The 17,688-nt window shown below is 49.0% G+C and overlaps 1 protein-coding gene across 2 annotated transcripts in view; it reads left to right on the top strand.

Annotated features, from left to right (window-relative positions):
• Positions 1-14,507, top strand: part of Tbc1d9b (TBC1 domain family member 9B) — a 39,054-nt gene extending 24,547 nt beyond the window's left edge. Inside the window, exons 12-22 of one of the 2 annotated variants that reach the window (XM_034504704.2) lie at positions 878-1,163; positions 2,607-2,736; positions 2,854-2,952; positions 3,869-3,937; positions 5,630-5,870; positions 6,221-6,286; positions 7,613-7,684; positions 7,952-8,002; positions 10,644-10,700; positions 11,103-11,209; positions 13,167-14,507. In XM_034504704.2, coding sequence (XP_034360595.1) covers positions 878-1,163; positions 2,607-2,736; positions 2,854-2,952; positions 3,869-3,937; positions 5,630-5,870; positions 6,221-6,286; positions 7,613-7,684; positions 7,952-8,002; positions 10,644-10,700; positions 11,103-11,209; positions 13,167-13,877 — 1,889 coding nt within the window. In that variant the 3' untranslated portion in view covers positions 13,878-14,507. The remainder of the gene's footprint in view (positions 1-877; positions 1,164-2,606; positions 2,737-2,853; positions 2,953-3,868; positions 3,938-5,629; positions 5,871-6,220; positions 6,287-7,612; positions 7,685-7,951; positions 8,003-10,643; positions 10,701-11,102; positions 11,210-13,166) is intronic. The other variant, XM_034504705.2, reaches the window with a different exon arrangement.
• The last annotated feature ends 3,181 nt before the right edge of the window (positions 14,508-17,688 follow it).

The raw sequence follows: 17,688 nt of genomic DNA, 5'->3' as shown, positions 1-17,688 counted from the left end.
AAATGGAGTGAGAGAAATGAGAGAAGCACAGATGCCCAGCCCTCTGCCTCCAGGGTCCAGCTCCCACCTAGACTTCCTGAGGGTGCCCAGGATGACCGGACTGAGAGTCAGAGGACATCACACAGTCAGTGGGTTTTAAATGTCCACCGAGAGCCCCAAAAAAGGAAATGACTTACAGATCTGTCTCAGCAGTCTGTGTTTAGCCCTCAGCTGTCCTCTGCTGTTTGGTGTCCAGGGTCACCATTCCTGGGGTCCTTTTAGCTTTGTATATGTTCAGAGGATAGGGAGAGGAGAGGGAAGCCACTGCTTACTTCTGTTGTTTCTAGTGGGTAAAGTCAGCAATTCCCGAAAGTCAGACATCTGGAGCCATAGGTTCTATGTCCACTGAATAGAAATGCACAGAAGAAACTGCATCTGTACTGAACACACCCAGACTTGTCCCCTTGTTCTTCTCCAGATAGTATATAATAGCTGTATAGCTTTTTATAACATTACACCATAGTAGGTATTATGAGTCATCCAGAAGCAACTTACAGTGTACAACAGTGTGTGCGTAGGTTTTGAGAAACTACTATGTATCCCCTGCATGTATCCTCATGGATGCCAAGGGACCACTGTATACTGAGTATACTGAGCAAGTGTTCCTTTTCACACAGTGCTGTGGAAACTATAGAAAGAATGATTACAAAGTAATTTGTTTCTTTTCGTTTTCTGCATATGCACACCTCTCTGGCCCTCACTGTAAGCAGAGATGGCAGAGTTGAGGTGGACAGGAACCATGTAGTGTCCCTGTGCCCCAGGCCCTGGGATTCTCTGGGTCTCTGCTCAGGCCCTTGGAGCAGTGCTCATATTTGGCCTTCTGTCCCTCCCTCCTCAGGGGCCCTCATAGACCAAGGCATCTTTGAAGAGCTCACGAGAGATGTCCTGCCCCGGCTCTCAGAGAAGATGCAAGAGCTGGGTGTGATCTCCAGCATCTCACTGTCCTGGTTCCTGACCCTCTTCCTCAGCGTCATGCCCTTTGAGAGCGCTGTGGTCATTGTTGACTGCTTTTTCTATGAGGGCATCAAGGTGATCTTGCAGGTGGCCTTGGCTGTGTTGGATGCCAACATGGAACAGCTGCTGGACTGCAGTGATGAGGGCGAGGCCATGACCGTGCTGGGCAGGTGACCATGCCGGGGGGCTACTTCTGCTTCCAGGAAGCTGGCAGCAGAGCCCCTCCCCTCCCCAGCCCTCAGTCAACATCCTGTATTATGCCCCAAGTACCAGACTAGGTCAAGAGATGAGCCAGGAGCAGGGGACAACTGTCCTGGTGGGATCCAAGATGCTACCAAGTGATGCGATCTGGGAGCAAACACAAGAGGCCAGCAGGCCTGAGTGTACTGGGCTGCAGGCTGCCACTCAGCTGTGTAGTCATGGGGAATTAACCCAGAGTAGATGTCCAGGGGTGACACTCATGTCAGGAGACAGTGGCACAGCAAAGCCTCCAACCTCTAGCCAAGGTGGACAAGCGCTTGTTTCACAAAGTTGTCCTGGTTATCTCCTCCAAATTCAGCAACTCTGCTCAGTGCCCATCCCTCAGATAGAGCAGACCCACACGGGCCTTACGGGATGGCTAGATGAACCTTCACCAAGCTCATACTTACCCTGGCCTCCTCAAGTACTCATCCCACCCAGGTTCTCTCCCTGCACCTCTGATGTCTCAATGCACAGCTAACTCTCTTTGGGGCCAGGGCCTGTTTCAGGTGATCAGGTGGTCTCTGCCCTAGTCTCTTCCATACCCCACAAGACTCTGGTCAGATCTGACCTTGCCCCTCTTCTGGGCATGGGGAAATTCCCCCTCTCATGGTTTTCCTCTGCACAAAGGAGCTCCCCAAGTCCCCAGCCTGGCTTTCAGCTCACCGATTACCTCACCCTGACACTTACCCTGAATTCCTTATAGCCCAACCTGGAACACTGTGCTTGCCTGTTGAGCCAGCCCAGGGCTGGTAGGACCCTGCAGAATTGACAAGGTTGTGGTCTACCTCCTAGCTAATATGATTCTTGGTCCCCTGATGTTAATGACACTTAGTTGTGACCATGGTTATGCCTGGGTTTTATGTTTATGCCCTGTAGTGGGAAGATTGAGTGTCTCCTCAGGAGTAGGCATCTGACCAGGGATGCTCACTGGGATAGGTTGGAACCAGAAAGCCTCTTCTGCCTTGAGTGTTAGGCTCATCCTAGAGAGCCTAGGAGGATGGGAAGGCCTGATTGACCCAAATTAGCCAGCCAAAGCAAAACAATGTCCCTGGAGAAACTGTTCACTGCATGGTTCTTGGCCAGACCCTGGTGACCCAGCAGAGAGGAAACACATTGTCCCTAAACTAGGTAGGCTCTGGAATCCACAGGCCCTCAGATAGCCTAGAAGATAGCCTGGCATCCTCAGAGTTAGTGCTCAGATGTTAGTGGGCAGCAAGATCTTTTCTCTGCTGCTACTCTGATGCTCCCAGCCTAATCGTGGCCCCAAAAGACACACTGCTACCTTCCTATAGGACTCCCAAGCCTGAACTCTGGCCCAACACTTGGCTGTTGCTGGTGGATCCTATACTGCTTCCCTTTGATCTTTACAGGTACCTGGACAATGTGGTCAACAAGCAGAGCATTTCTCCACCTATCCCACACCTCCATGCTCTGCTGACCAGTGGGGATGACCCTCCTGCAGAGGTGGACATCTTTGACCTCCTGAAAGTGTCCTATGAGGTCAGCTTCCTGCAGAGTTAGGCTGGCCAGCCTGTTCCCCAGGGCCTGTGGTTTTGGATGAACACAGAGACTTTTACCCTCTGTCTTTGGTCTTACTGATTCTCCTTTGGCTTGTAGAAGTTCAGCAGCCTGAGGGCTGACGACATTGAACAGATGCGGTTTAAACAGAGGCTGAAGGTGATCCAGTCCTTGGAAGACACGGCCAAGAGAAGCGTGGTATGGTCACTGGTGAAGGCAATGGTAACCTGGCAGTAAGGGGCCACAGGGCTAGCCTTAGTGGGTGGCTTTTCCCAGTACCCTCTTCAGCCCCATCCTTCTCTGAACAGAGTGCAAGGGTCCAATTTGTGCCCTATCCCTCCACTGCCTTGGTACCTGTATTATAGCCAGGATGCTGTGTAGAAACCCACAGCATAGGTACTAGTGTGGGGAGAGAGAGAGGGGCCCTGGTCACTTAGTGGAAATTAATTTTTTTACCTTGTACATCTAAGCCATGGATCTTCTGGACTAAGTCCTCCTGGCCTAGTTTTGGTGTAAGCTTCACTTCTGTCCTGGAAGAGTGGCCACTCTGCCACTCTGGCTAGCCTGTACCCTATGCCCCTGCCTGAAGCCCTTGTTTTTGGCTGTTCAGGGACCTTTTGCCAGCCCATGCTCTGTTTAAACCTGTTCTTAGTCTCTGCCCTTGGCCTCCATATTCTCAACCCTCTCTTCAGGGTTACAGGGCACTCAGGGCACTTTGCTCACAAGGGAAAGACGTGACCAACTCTGCCTAACTGAAGTAAAAAGACCTAGCTGGCACATTATAGGACCCCTTCCAGGTAGCTGGAGCAAAGAGACCATCCATCACCCCATGTCTGTCAGGAGAGAAAGAGCCGCTCTAAGCACCCACCCCAGGAAGAGTTCCAGGGGAGTGAGAACTAACTGGCAAGTAGCGGTGAGGGGCAAGTACATAGGTTGCCCTCTCCTGAGTGGACCCACCCTCATGTGCTTGGCCACCAACGACAGCAAAGGACAGACCACACCCTTGCCACCTTTTGCCACTGTTTACGTGAGAAGTCTCCCAGAACAAGCCCTTGTCTGGACTTTGGCAGGAACTCGACTCCCTCCACTACCAACATTTCATCTTTCCTTCTAGGTCCGAGCCATACCAGGGGACATCGGCTTCTCCATTGAAGAGCTGGAGGAACTTTACATGGTGTTTAAGGTGACAGTGAGCACAGGGGTGGGTGGAGTTCCCTGCCTAGTCTCTTAAGTCTCAAACAGCAGCTCCTAGCTAGGAGACCCCTTGTCCTAGTTGTAGTTCCTACGAACCATGTGTGGCAGAATTGAATCTTTTTCGGCAGTTAGTAAACAGAGTATGCACAGGAGCACCTCAGGTGTCATTCCTGGAGCCATTGCTTGTAGAGAAAGGGTCCCTCATTGCCAAGAGCTTACCAAGTAAGCTAGGATGGCTGGCCCGTGAGCCCCAGTTTCCTGCTTCTGCCTCACAGCGTGTGATCCTAAGGGCACCACCATAAGCACCATTGTTGTTTTGTGTTTCAAGACAGGCTTTCTCTGTGTAGCTTTGACTGTCCTGGAACTCACTCTGTAGACCAAGCTGGCCTCGAACTCACAGGAATCTGCCTACCTTTGCCTTGCCTCCCAGATGCTGGGTTTAAAGGCGAGCTCCACCACTGCTTGGTGCAGCCTTTTTTTTTTTTTTAAGGTCTCATGGTTACATGTACTTATTTATTGTGTGTATGCATGTGCCATGGTACATGTAAAGAGATCAGAGGACAACTTGTGAGTGCAGCTTCTTTCCTTTTACTATGTGTTCCAGGGATCAAACTCATGGCATTCCATTTGTCCACAAGCACCTTTATTCCTGAGCTCTGTTACCAGCCCCACACACCAAGCTTTTTCATGTTGGTTCTGGGGATCAAAGTTAGGTTCTCATGCTTGCATTGCAAGCAGTTTACTGACTGAACTCCAGTAGAGCACTCCTGAATAGCAGGGGAAAAACCAACAACAACAACAACAGTTCAACCCAGTTCACACAGAAGAGGAAACACACACACTCATTTAACTGAAAAGGTAATGCTTCAGTTATGGCTGAGTCGAGGCACTGAAACTGGCTGTGATGCTCCTCCATCTCTGTTAACCTTTGGGCTGCTTTTCCTGTAGGACTGTCTTGAGCAGCTCCAGGGTCAGGCTCCCAGGGCCCGGGTAGAAACAGAATTTTCTTTCTAAGTAGTTTTAGCAAAAGACACAGCTCAGGCACTGGGCTGGCTCAGCCTAGGTGCTGTAGCTAAGGGGTGGTTTGACTGCAACAAACCAGTGGTGGTGGATAACCTACAGCCTTGTAACTAACTCCTGGCCCAAGGGTGAGTCTGCACACAAATCTTGGGTATATCAAAGGGAGTGGGAAGGAAGGGCGGGAGTGGGGGGGCAGAGGCAAAGACAAAAGTTCACACGCCCTCTGTTTGGTTTGTTTTGGGCTTTGGTGGTGTGGGGTTGGTTGGTTGACTGATGGAGCAAGTGAGTAGTTGGGTATTTTGTTCTGTTTGGTTTTGAGCTGGGTTTTCTCTGCATTGCCCCGGGCTTGCGTCACACTGAATTCTGGAGGTCCAGTGATCCTCCTGCCTCAGTTTCTTGAGTACTGAGACTGTGGGTCCACATCGCCAGTTCCAGCTACCTTGGGTTCAGTTGCCAAAGTGGCCACACTGTGTCAGAACAGTCAAGTCCATGAAGCCCTGTTCAGTTCCTCTGCTGTACATTAGAGTGAGGAGCCCGTGAAAGCTGAGGTCTCTGGCCAGAGCTCCCTACCCTAAGAGTGTGGGCAGATCAGGGAAGGCACCCTGGTAATCCTGAGAGCCAGGGCCCCAAAGGCCATCTCACCAGACGGTGTCCCCTGCAGGCCAAGCATCTAGCAAGCCAGTACTGGGGTGGTAACCGCTCAGCAGCCATCCACCGAGACCCCAGCCTGCCCTACCTGGAGCAGTACCGGATCGATGCCAGCCAGTTTCGGGAGCTCTTTGCCAGCCTGACGCCTTGGGCCTGTGGCTCTCACACGCCTGTGTTGGCAGGCCGCATGTTCCGCCTCCTGGATCAAAACAAGGACTCACTGATCAACTTCAAGGAGTTTGTGACAGGGATGAGTGAGTGTCTCACCCATCTTTCAAGCACCAGCCAGTGCAGCTGTCCCTCGTGAGGCCAACAGAGGGTGGCCTTGAGCCCTCGCCTATGACAGACCTGAGCAGTTTCTTCTACTGTCCCTCTCCATCAGTTTGGGGCTCTGGCCCCAAAGAAGGCTAAGATTTTCCATTAGGAAATCAGGAGGCCCAGGGCTCATTTGATGTTTCCTGTAGACCTGGCTAGGGAAGAACCAAGCCTTCCCAGAGTGTGGAATCTCCATTAGAACCCACAGGAAGGGTATGGGAATATGGCCTGCCGTGTGTCCCTGGAGCCTTCTTGCCAAGCATGTCCCCTCCCTGGCCTTGCTCCACAGGTGGAATGTACCATGGAGACCTCACAGAGAAGCTCAAAGCACTCTACAAGCTGCACCTGCCCCCAGGTGAGTGACTTCAGGCTTCCTGCTGTGGGCCTCTCTGGGTCCCGAGGCTGTCCAGATCTGGAGATGTACCACTGAACTACCAGCATACCGCTGGATGGTTGTGGCCAAGAGAGAGAGTTAAGTGGAAGGGAGGCTCCAGGGCCCAGTGTGGGCAAGGGTCCAGGGCTGAGGCCCATCCTGGTGGTCTGAGCACAGGCCCAGGATGGGGAAAGGGCATGAAGGAAGATTCCAGTTGAGCTCCTCAGCCCATCAAGCAGGGCAGCACAACCCAGAATCCACATTAGGGCAGTAGGCTATGATGGAGACACCAGTGTGACACTGCATCTTAAACTCTCTGTTCTTAACGTAATTGTTACCCAAGGGTTTCCATTTGTCCCAAGACAGCCTGGGACACTGACTAGGCCACCTGCAGGTCCTGTCACATGTCCTTGGGGGCTCTACTTCCTTCCTCCCAGTAGTGGAGCTGTTGTTAGGATGGGTTGTTTCCTGTGGGCAGCTGGTGTGAGCCAAGCAGAGAGGCTCAGTGAAGCTGGCCAGCACATGATTCCAGCACATCCTTCATGTGTGGTCAGAGTTCAGGACAGCCCCTAAGATTTCCTTTAACAGGAACCAAATCCAGAAAGATGACTGATGGCCCAGGGCACCATGCTTCCTCAGGTAGAACCCCCTAGGCTCCCAGTTCCCTTGTCTGGGGCCTCCCCCTGAGTAACTTACACACAGCATCTGCCTTCAGAATTGGCCCAGAGTGAGTTTGGGGTTGTAAGGCTGTGACCACTATTCACCTTGCACCCTGTCTCACTGTGCAGCAGTGCCCAGTTCACTAATCAGAGCTCCCAGTGATGGTTGTGCTGGCAGAGCTGAAGGGCTGTTGGTGCACAGCTCTCAAGTGAGGCTAGCTTGCAGCTGGTGAGAGCCAAGAGACCTGGGCTGCATCAGAGAGCTGGGCTGTGCCCACCACCTAAGCTACTTATCAGGGACTTAGCTCAACCATAGAACAAGTGCTTAACATATGGAATAACCTGGGCTTCAATCCCCAGCACACACACATACCACATTGTCAAAATCAAGGTAGCAAGTCAAACACATCTGTAATCCCACACTCAGGAGGCTGAGGCTGGAGGCTGGAGTGTTAGAGGCCTGCCTATACTACAGAGTGAGGTCCTGCCTCACAAACAAGTATGTCACCAACTCTACTAAAATTGTCAGGAGTTACAATGAAAGGTGTTCAGCCTGGTGGGACATGATTGGGGGAGGGTGGCCTTTTCTTCTTTGACTAGAAATCAAAGTCTTCCCCTGTCCTCACTTGTTGCTTCTCTTGGAACACAGCTCTGATTCCAGAGGAAGCGGAGTCAGCCCTGGAGGCCGCCCATTATTTCACAGAAGATAGCTCCTCAGAAGGTGAGCCACTACTGAGACACCCAGCACACCCAACCATGAGTCTGTAGCTCTCAGTCTCTCCATGGGGCCTCTGTAGGAAGCCAGCAGTCCCACTGTGGGTTCCGGGAGCATGCCACCCTGGGGTGCTCCCTGGGAGGGCCCCACAACACTTCCTGGGCCAGGCTGGCCCCTGTAGACATTCTCAACTGTTGTTTCTCTTGCATCTCTGTTTCCCTGGACGTGGGCTTCGCCCTCTGCCCTCTACACATCCTCTGCTGTCCCTTCCAGCATCTCCTCTGGCCTCAGATCTGGATCTTTTCCTGCCCTGGGAGGCTCAAGGTCAGTCCCTAGAGGGCAGGGGTGACCCTTTTGCCTCTGGGCTTCACCTTCCTTTACTCAGAAGCCTGAAAGCTTTCATGTCCCTGCAACTCTTTGGAACTTCGTCCTGTGGGGATGAATCCTGAGAATAACCAGGGACCCAGCTGCTTCTGGTGGGGGCAGTCTGCTGTAGACGGTCAGTGAGGATGCACACTAGACACTGAGCAAGCCCAGGGCATCACCTCTACACCCGCATGCAAAAAGCTCATGTTTGTAGGAAAGGAATGCAGAATGCTGTCATTGTGACTGTGAGACAGGTACAGGACGGAGGAGTGGAGGGAGTGGTAGATGCTCCCCTTGAGAAACATCTTCAAACCTCACAGGATTTCTTCATCACAGAAAATATGTATGCTGAGTGCCTGTTGGGATTCACCCTTTGCTGCATGCAAAGCTCACTGGGAATGTCTGACACAGTGAAGGCCATTCTGGGCCCTGACATTTGGCAATTGAGCTGGTCGTGTATAATACACAGCCGACCATAGATCTGGGAGTGTAGTTGGTGTGGGTGTGTGAGCACTTGGTTTGCATGTGACATCCTGGGTTCTGTCGTGTGGTGTTGGGAATGGAACCTGGGGTATAGTGGTACATGCCCCTAATCCCAGTACTCTAGGGAGGCCAAGGGGGCAAGAGAAACTTGAACTCAAGGTCAGCCTAGCTACATGGCAATTTTTTAAAAGATAAATGGTCTGGAAAGAGGGTTCTGTGGGTAAAAGTACACACTGTCAAACCTCATGGCCAGAATTTGATGTCCAGAATACACATACCATATACATATGCCATATACACATGCACACAATAAATTTTAAGCCAATGTGTAAAAGCTCACACCTTTAGTCTGAGCATTAAGGAGGGAGGAGCAGGTGGATCTTTTGAGTTGAAGGTCAGCCTGGCCTACAAAGAGTTCTTGGGCTACATATCAAGATACTGTCTCAAAAAAACAAAACAACAAAAAGAATTAATTTATCTAATTAATTTTAAGGATAAGGCCTGGGCATGTAGCTTGATGGTAAAACTCTTGTCTAGGTTAGATATAGCCCCAGGTTCTGTCATAAGTAATACAAAAACAAAGAACAACAACAAAATCATTTTCTCAGGTGGGTGATACACATCAAAAAGTGACACTGAAGGGACAATAAACAGTCTACCAAGTTACCACTGTCCTGTAGTCAGTGTTGAAGACTGACTTGAATGTGAACATGACCTTAATTTCAAGAATTAAGTTAGAGAGGTTGGAGCAGTGGCTTCATGGTTAAGAGGACTGGCTGTTCTTCCAGAGGATATAATGGCCTTTCACATCATCTGTAACTCCAGTTCCTCTGGCTCTGTGAGCACCAGGTATGCACAAGGCATGCGTACGTACATGCAAGCAAAACACCCATACCCATAAATAACTTTTTTAATGTTTTGAAAAAAAGAATACAAATGATGCCAGGAGTAGTAATATGCCCTTTTACCATGGCACTTGGGAGGCAGAGGCAAATAGATCTCTGTGACTTTGAGAACAGCTTGGTCTATGTGGCAGGTTCACTGAATTCAGTAAAACATAGGGAGGGAAAAAAAGGAAAGAAAATACAAGTTAAAGAGGCCAGTGCACCTCCCCCTACACTCAAACCCTGGGCAAACCAGGATGCCCTAAGCGTGTCTTACCTACTCCTAGGAAAGGCCTTGCGGTACACAGACCTGTCCTTGGGCCCACAGAGCCCTGAGGCAACAGGATTCCTGTTCCACACTAAGGACCTGAGCCGGGAGATACCTGTCCTTCATTTCTGCCGGCACAGTCCAGGAGGACTGTCCAGGGCTGGCATCTGCCTGATGTCATCACTTCAAGTCCCGCAGCAGCCACACTGCCTCAGAGAACCATTGGCTTTTGGAGAACTTCAAGTTCATGTTTACACATGCACAGCACGGTGTGCCAAACTTCAGCAAATGTAGTGCTTTATGAAATAATGGGCCAAGGGGTCAGTGAGATGACTGAGCAGGAAAGGGCACTTGCTGCCAATCAGTCCCTAGGACCGTGGTAGAAAGAAAGATCCACAGTTGTCCTCTGACCTCCACGCACTGTGGCATGTGTGCTCATACACAAATAACCCATTAATTAATGTAAACAACAAAAAAAAGTAGGCTGAACAAAAAAAAAAAAAAAAAAGTAGTTTTATACAAAAACTCCTTCTGCTGGTGTGACAGTCTCAGGAGGTATCCCTCCCTTAAGTTCCACCTTTCTTTGCAGCAGGATTCATTAGTTGTCATGTTTGCTCTACAGTGCATGGCATTCAATGGGAAGCAGCGTGTAAGTCTTGTTTTCTTTTGAAAATGAGAAAGTACCCTTCGTGCGTGGTGCTGGGGGTGGAGCCCAGGGCCTGCAGCTTGCTCATCATGGACTCTACCACTGAGCTGAGTCCGTAGCAATTGGCTTTTCTTAACTGTAACCAAGTGAAGACATGACCAGCTCTCCCATGCCAGTGTTACAGGGCTGGGACCAGCCAAGCAGGAGGGCAGCATGGGGCCCTCTAGGGCTGGCTCTGCGGAAACACAGTTGCGACCTGGAAGGACTCATGGTTTGTAGTCACAAGAATGTTCTCTGCTTTTTTCTGGTGTGTGGAAGCACTACTACAGGAGCAGCAGGAAGGAAGTGGAAATGAGGACACCCAAGAAAGAAGAGGTACAAGCCATTCTGATCAGCGATCCCAGGGGTGGTGGGACCTCGTGCTCCTTGCTTGTTACATTCCCTCCCCAGTCACTGGAATGGCACGTGTGTGCTGTGACAGTGAATAGCCTGGCTAACCTGCTGCCCTCGTAGTATGCAGCCAGGGCTCCAGACTCACAGCCAGCGGCCTCTCCAGTCGTGGGCTCTTCATCAGCTTAGGTCCAGCCTACTTCCACTAACTTAAGAGAGACCCGTGGGAATTTGGGGATGTTTCTAACCACTCCCTAAATGCAAGATCATTCTGTAATAGTACCCAAGTAACCTCGGGTCAGAGAGCAGCAAACCCTGCCATCAGCCACAGCCTGCTTTCTCTCATTTGACAGATGGAGATTAATCTCTCTTTCTCTCAACTCACAGAGGAGAAGGGAACCAGCCCTCCTGACTACCGACACTACCTTCGAATATGGGCTAAGGAGAAAGAGGCTCAGAAGGAAACCATTAAGGACCTACCCAAGATGAACCAGGTAGGCTCAATCAGAATCTTCAGCATGTGTTTCTAGAGCATTCTGTCTATGCCTGAGGCTTGGACAGCCTTGTGGTACTTGTACTTTAGCAGCTTTCTTTGGGTGGGAATTTTCTTCCCTCTCTCCAGAGCCTTTTAGTCCTGAATGGCCATTAGTGATGATTCCAGAAAGATGAAAAGCTACTTCTTGGACAGGATGGTGTTTCCATGGTAACTACCTGCTTAGGTTCAGTCAGTATCCATAAAGCACGGAAGCACTGGGAAGGTTAGTCTCCAATAGCCAAAGACACTCACAACCTTTGAGAAGAGTACATTCACAGCACTCCAGTTCCCCCTGGTCTCAAAGCAGTCACGATGTTCTCACAAACACCCAACCAGCTCTCAGACTGAGCCTCACCCCAGCTGTGCCCAGAAAAGACCCTGGATTCTAAGCACTTTCCCACACATGCATTAAGAATGGGCCCATGGAACAGGACTTTATCTTGGACTCCCTCTAACTTACACCCAACTGACCCAGCATGTGCTTATCTTGACGTCACCTTCTCGAGCTCCATGGAAACAGGAAGTTACTTCTGTTACAGTTATAAAAAGCTGGGTCAGAGAGATGGCTAAGGTTAAGGTGCTTGCTGCACAAGCCAGATGACCTGAGCATGATCCCTGGAACCCATGTGTCATAGTTAGGGTTTCATTGCTGTGAAAAGACATCATGACCAAGGCATCTCTCATAAAAGAAAGCATTTAATTGGAACTGACTTACAGTTTCAGAGGTTCAGTCCATTATCATCATAGTGAGAATCATAGGAGCATCCAGGCAGACATGACACTGGAGGAGCCAAGAGTTCTACATCTTGATCCAAAGGATGAAGAAGGAGACTCTGAAATTTCACACTGGGTGGGGCTTGAGCATAGAGACCAACCCCCACAGTGATACACTTCCCCCAACAAGGCCACACCTCCTAATAGTGCCACTCCCTGCAGGCCAAGTATTCAAACACTTGAGTCTGTTTTGGTTTTTTTGGTTTTGTTTTTGTTTTTCTTTTAAATCCAATTGTGGGGCACAGACCTTTAATCCCAGCACTCATGAGACAGAGGCAGGAGGATCTCTTGTGAGTTCCAGGCCAGCCTGGTCTACAAAGTGAGTGTTAAGATAGCCAGGGATATATGAGAGACCTTGTCTCCCCAACTAAATATGACAAAAATGACTGCAGATTCTCATATCTGTAATTCCAGCATTCTCATGGGAAATACCTAGAAGATCATGGGGCTAGCTAGTCAAAAAAGCAAGAGACTACGCCAAAAACAAATTGCTAAGACAAGGATTGACTCCCAGAAGTTGTCCTTTGACCTCCACATGCATGTGTGTTATATGTATGTTGCTTCTCTCTCTCTCCCTCTTTTTCTTCCTCCCCTTCTCTCTCTCCTTCTCTCTCACATACACACGCATGTGCGTGCACACACACATTCACTCACATTCTTTCTTCCGGCTCCTGTCTCATAAAAAGCTAAAATGTACTAGGTATGATGGCACCCGTCTTTATTTCAATACCTGGAAGGCAGAGGCAGGTGGATTTCTGTAGGTTCAGAGGCCAGCCTGGTCCAAATATGGAGTTCCAGGCCAGCCAGGCATACATAATGAGATCCTCTTTCCAAAAATAGATATGTAGGTAAGTTGGTAGGTAGGTAGGTAGGTAGGTAGACAGGCAGGCAGGCAGGCAGGCAGACAGACAGACAGACAGAGCGAGCAACTGGGAAGAAAGACTTTCAAAGGATCATATGACAAAGCCCTTACAGTCCCCTTCCCAAACCTCAGTTTCCTAGCCTGGAAATGATATGCCATGGGTTTGTGACATCAACGTCCCAACACCACTTAGAGTGGCCTGCATCTTCCCTTGGCTATGGAAGAGTGTACCCACCCACCTATAACCACCTCTGTGTTTCTTTTTTTGCTTTCTCCCTAGGAGCAATTTATTGAGCTGTGTAAAACACTTTACAACATGTTTAGCGAAGACCCTATGGAACAGGACTTGTACCATGCCATTGCCACTGTGGCCAGCCTTCTCCTCCGCATTGGTGAGGTGGGGAAGAAGTTTTCAGCCCTGTCAACCAAGAAGCCCAGGGATAGTGCCCACAGTGGGGATCACAGCAGTGCCACAGAAGAGGATGAGCCACCCACACCCAAACTCCATCAGGACCCAACACGGGAATGTCAGCCACCAGCTGCAGGAGATCCGCAGGCCAAAGCCCGTGTTGACACACATCTTGGGAAAGCATTGCAGGACAGTCATGTGATAGTGGAGGGAGGCAGCGGCGAGGGGCAGGGCTCTCCTTCCCTGCTTTTGTCTGATGATGAAACCAAAGATGACATGTCCATGTCCTCCTACTCAGTAGTCAGCACGGGCTCGCTGCAGTGCGAGGACCTCACAGAAGATACAGTGCTGGTGGGAGGAGAAGCCTGCAGCCCCACCGCCACCTCACGGACAGGAGGCACTGTGGACACGGATTGGTGCATTTCCTTCGAGCAGATCCTGGCCTCCATCCTAACGGAGTCTGTGCTAGTGAACTTCTTTGAGAAGAGGGTAGACATTGGACTCAAGATCAAGGAGCAAAAGAAAGTAGAAAGGCAGTTCAGCACCTCCAGTGACCATGAGCCCCCTGGGGTCCTGGGCTGAGCTGTGAAATGGAAGTTGGTCTCTGTCTCTTTCCTTTATCCCTTGCTGTTTTCTCCTTACAGACACACCTGCTCTTGAACCAGGGTGTCACAGAAGCAAAGAAGGTCAGGTCAATGCAGATCCAGTTGCCTTACAGGGATTCCCTAGGCCAGGGCAGCCTCTTCCTCCCTGCACTTGGTTATCTGGAGGATCTGCCTTGAGCCTCCTGATCCCATAGCATTAGAGGCTTTTGGATCTGCACCTGCCTGCTTCTTGCCCCTGCACCCTGTGCTGTGCACACACTACACCAGTCGCCCCATCTATGGAAAGACCTACAGCCATGTGGCCAGGCCACCAGTCGTCACTTTGCCATGTGCTTGGGCTCCAAAGGATGCAACCTTCTAGACACCCTCTGAAATTCTTCAGCCTGAACCTGAGTCTTAGGACTGAGGAATGCAGGGGAATGTCTGTTGCATGGGAAGGAGCCTTGCACTGTACTCCTAACTTATGAGGTCTCCATCCTTCTGCATCATTAACTTTGAAAGCACATCCCTCAGGTCCTCCTCTAGTCCCCTGCCCTCATTTTAGTTGGCTAAAAACCACACTGTGCTCAATGCCTTAATAAATCCCTGAAAGAAAGAAAAAGCACAATGTGTGCAGTGCTTTCCTGTGACTCTGAACCACCACCTGTCTATCTTCTTCCCAAATCAGGTGTGTAGCCCAGAAAGCACTGTGGGAGTTCAGGACACTTGGCTGCCTATGGTAGGTGGGGAATTGCTAGACTTTCCATGGTACACGGAGACTGTGGTCACGGGTCAAAGGCTCGGTGTCTAAAGGTGTGTACAGTACAGTGGACTCACCCTCAGGCCTGAGCCATACCAAGTTGTCAGCCCTTTGGTTCAAGAAACAGACACATGCAGGCAGTGGTGGCGCACGCCTTTAATCCTAGCACTTGGGAAGCAGAGGCGGATTTCTGAGACCAGCCTGGTCTACAGAGTGAGTTCCAGGACAGCCAGGGCTATACAGAGAAACCATGTCTCAAAAAACAAAACAACAACAAAAAAAAGGAGCACACATGGGCAGAGCAGGACTCAGCCATGAATTAGCCCTGGCTGTTTAGCAGGAGCAGAGGTGCATCTTAAACATCCATTTGCCTAAGAGCTGTTTTTGCTTCTGCTAACAAATGGATCCTGGGACTTTTTAAAAACGTGATAATGCTAAGTGCGGTGGCATATCTATAATCCTGCCCTTGAGGATGAAGCATGGCAACTGCCTTGTTTGAGGCCAGCCTAGGCTGCATGTTGAGATCCTGTCTCAAAAGGCCAAAATAAATAAGATGACATTAGGTATTATTTACAAAAATACTTTTAAAATTGCTTATTCCCAGCACCCATGTAAAAGCTGGGCATGGTCATGCTCACCTGTACCCCAGTGCTGGCGATCAGAGATGGGCAACCTAACCAAATAGCCAGCTTCCGGTTCAGTGAGCGACCCTGCCTCAAGGAATAATGCAGAGTGATAAAACAGGACATCCTGGTCTCTACCCACACCACCACACATACTAAATAAAATTTTTTAAAAATTGTGTTTGTTTAAGGTACAAAACGGTGATTTCTAGTAAACTTGCTGAGGTACCATCTAAACACATCTGGGTCATCTCTATCAGCCCAGGAGGACTTCTTAGACCCACTTACAGTAGATTCCTCCTTCCTTCTCGATCATCTCCATCAGCCCTTAGAGCCATATAAAGTAAAATCTTGCTCCCACTCCCAGTGCCAGGCAACCACTAATCTGTTGTTTTTAAAACAAAATCTCAAATGTTTGATTTTACCAAATGAAGACTCAGGAGCCAGACACAGCGGTGAAAGCCTGCTAGTTCAGAAAAGGAAGAGAAAGTACCCAACTGACCTTCTTCAACCCACATCCCAGAAGGGAAAAAATTTTTTCTCTTTTCTCTACACTGTCTTAAAAACCTTTCCAATGTCCCACCTTCCTATTTCCTGTGTGTCTCTCTATCCGTCCTCCTGACTTCCTCTTACTCTCTATGGTTTTTTTCCTATGTTCACTCACCATCAACTGGCTGCTTGTTCGGCTTCTTTACCTATGGTTGACTTTATTCAATTTCATTTACAATAAGCAGCTCTTGGATTAAAGGTGTGTGCTAGGGCTGAGCCACACCACAACTAGGAACAGATTTTTCCAGTATACAATCTCCTAGTGTGATCAAATATCCTCTTGGATTAAAGGTGTGAACTAGGGCTAAGACACAACTAGACACAGCTTTTTCCAGTATACACTCTTGGGGTTCACAGTAAAATCAAATTGCAACACCAATCTAATAAAACTTATGGTTTTAAAATACCAATTAAGCCAGGTGGTGGTAAAGCTTGCCTTCAATCTCAGCACTCAGGTGGCCAGAATTAGGCAGATTTCTGTGGGTTTCAGGCCAGCCTGGTCTACAGAAGGATTTCCAGAATGGCCAGGGCTACACAGAGGGGGTGGGGAGTGGGGGGAAGAGGCAGCTCTGAGGGTATGTTTTAATCTCAGGTTTCAGGAGGCAGAGACAGGACTCTTTTTTGTTTGTTTGTTTGTTTGTTTGTTTGAGATAGGGTTTCTCTGTGTAGCCCTGGCTGTCCTGGAACTCACTCTGTAGAACAGGCTAGCCTCGAACTCAGAAATAATCCTGCCTCTACCTCCCAAGTGCTGGGGATTAAAGGCCACCACTGCCCGGCGAGACAGGACCCTTGTGACTAAACTACTAAGCCCTACAGTGACTTTGCTTATTTTTGAAATATTTACTTATTTTATAAGTGTGAGTGCCTGCATATATGTATATTTACCATGTCCACGCCTAGCACCCATGAAGGCCAGAAAAGTTTATCAGAACCCCTGGAACTGGAGTTACAGATGGTTGTGAACTGTCATGTAGGTGCTAGGAGCTGAATATGGGTCCTCTTGCAAAAGCAGTTAAATTTAAAGCCAGCCAGCCAGCTACATCGACATAGTAAGATCCTGTCTCTAAAAAAAAGTCTTTGCAAGTCCTCTTAACTGCTAAGCTATTTCTCCAACACTAGAAGGGCTTGATATAGTTTTGTTGGTGGTTTGGTTTGGTTTGGTTTGGTTTGCACAGGATCTTTCTGTGCAGCCCTGGCTGTCTCAAACTCACAGAGATCTGCCTGCCTCTGCCTCCCAAGTGCTGGGATTAAAGGTGTGCCCCATTCCACTGATTTGATAAAGATTTTGATTTGATAAAACAAAAGTATAAAGGGGAAATTCTACGTTATAAAATCCCTCTCTACAAAACAAAACAAAAATCAGTTTCTAAGTGGGTCAGAATGACAATTTAGTGGTTAGTCATGTTCTGTTCAGTTCAGGAATAGGCGACCGGAGAAAGGTCCGGCTTTACAGCCTCAGAGACATGACACATGGGGGAAATGTTTGCAATGCAAAAATGGTTATTTCTACTTCAATACTCATTGAGTTCACACCACTACAAAAAAGAAATACACAAAACTGAGTTGAAACTAGGGAGAAATAGCTTTACATCCTCCTTCACAAACTCACATCCTGTCAACAACATTCTATCCTGCATCATCACCTTACTTAGTCTCCTTCCTAAGTTTAGACTATACTCAACAGTTACACCTGTTTTACACATGTTATAAGCACATATATTAACATATGCTAGAGAACATGCAGGATTCTGTTTGTCTTTTGTGAAGTTGGGTCACCTCACTTAATAATAGACTTTCCAGATCCATCCATTTTCCTACAATGTTAATTGTCTATCCCAGACTGACCTCAGATTCTGTAGGGGAAGAGGACCTTTAAC

The sequence above is a fragment of the Arvicanthis niloticus genome, chromosome 6 (genome assembly GCF_011762505.2).
Source record: "Arvicanthis niloticus isolate mArvNil1 chromosome 6, mArvNil1.pat.X, whole genome shotgun sequence".
NCBI lineage: Eukaryota > Metazoa > Chordata > Mammalia > Rodentia > Muridae > Arvicanthis > Arvicanthis niloticus.
This window is presented reverse-complemented; position numbering and strand designations above follow the sequence as displayed.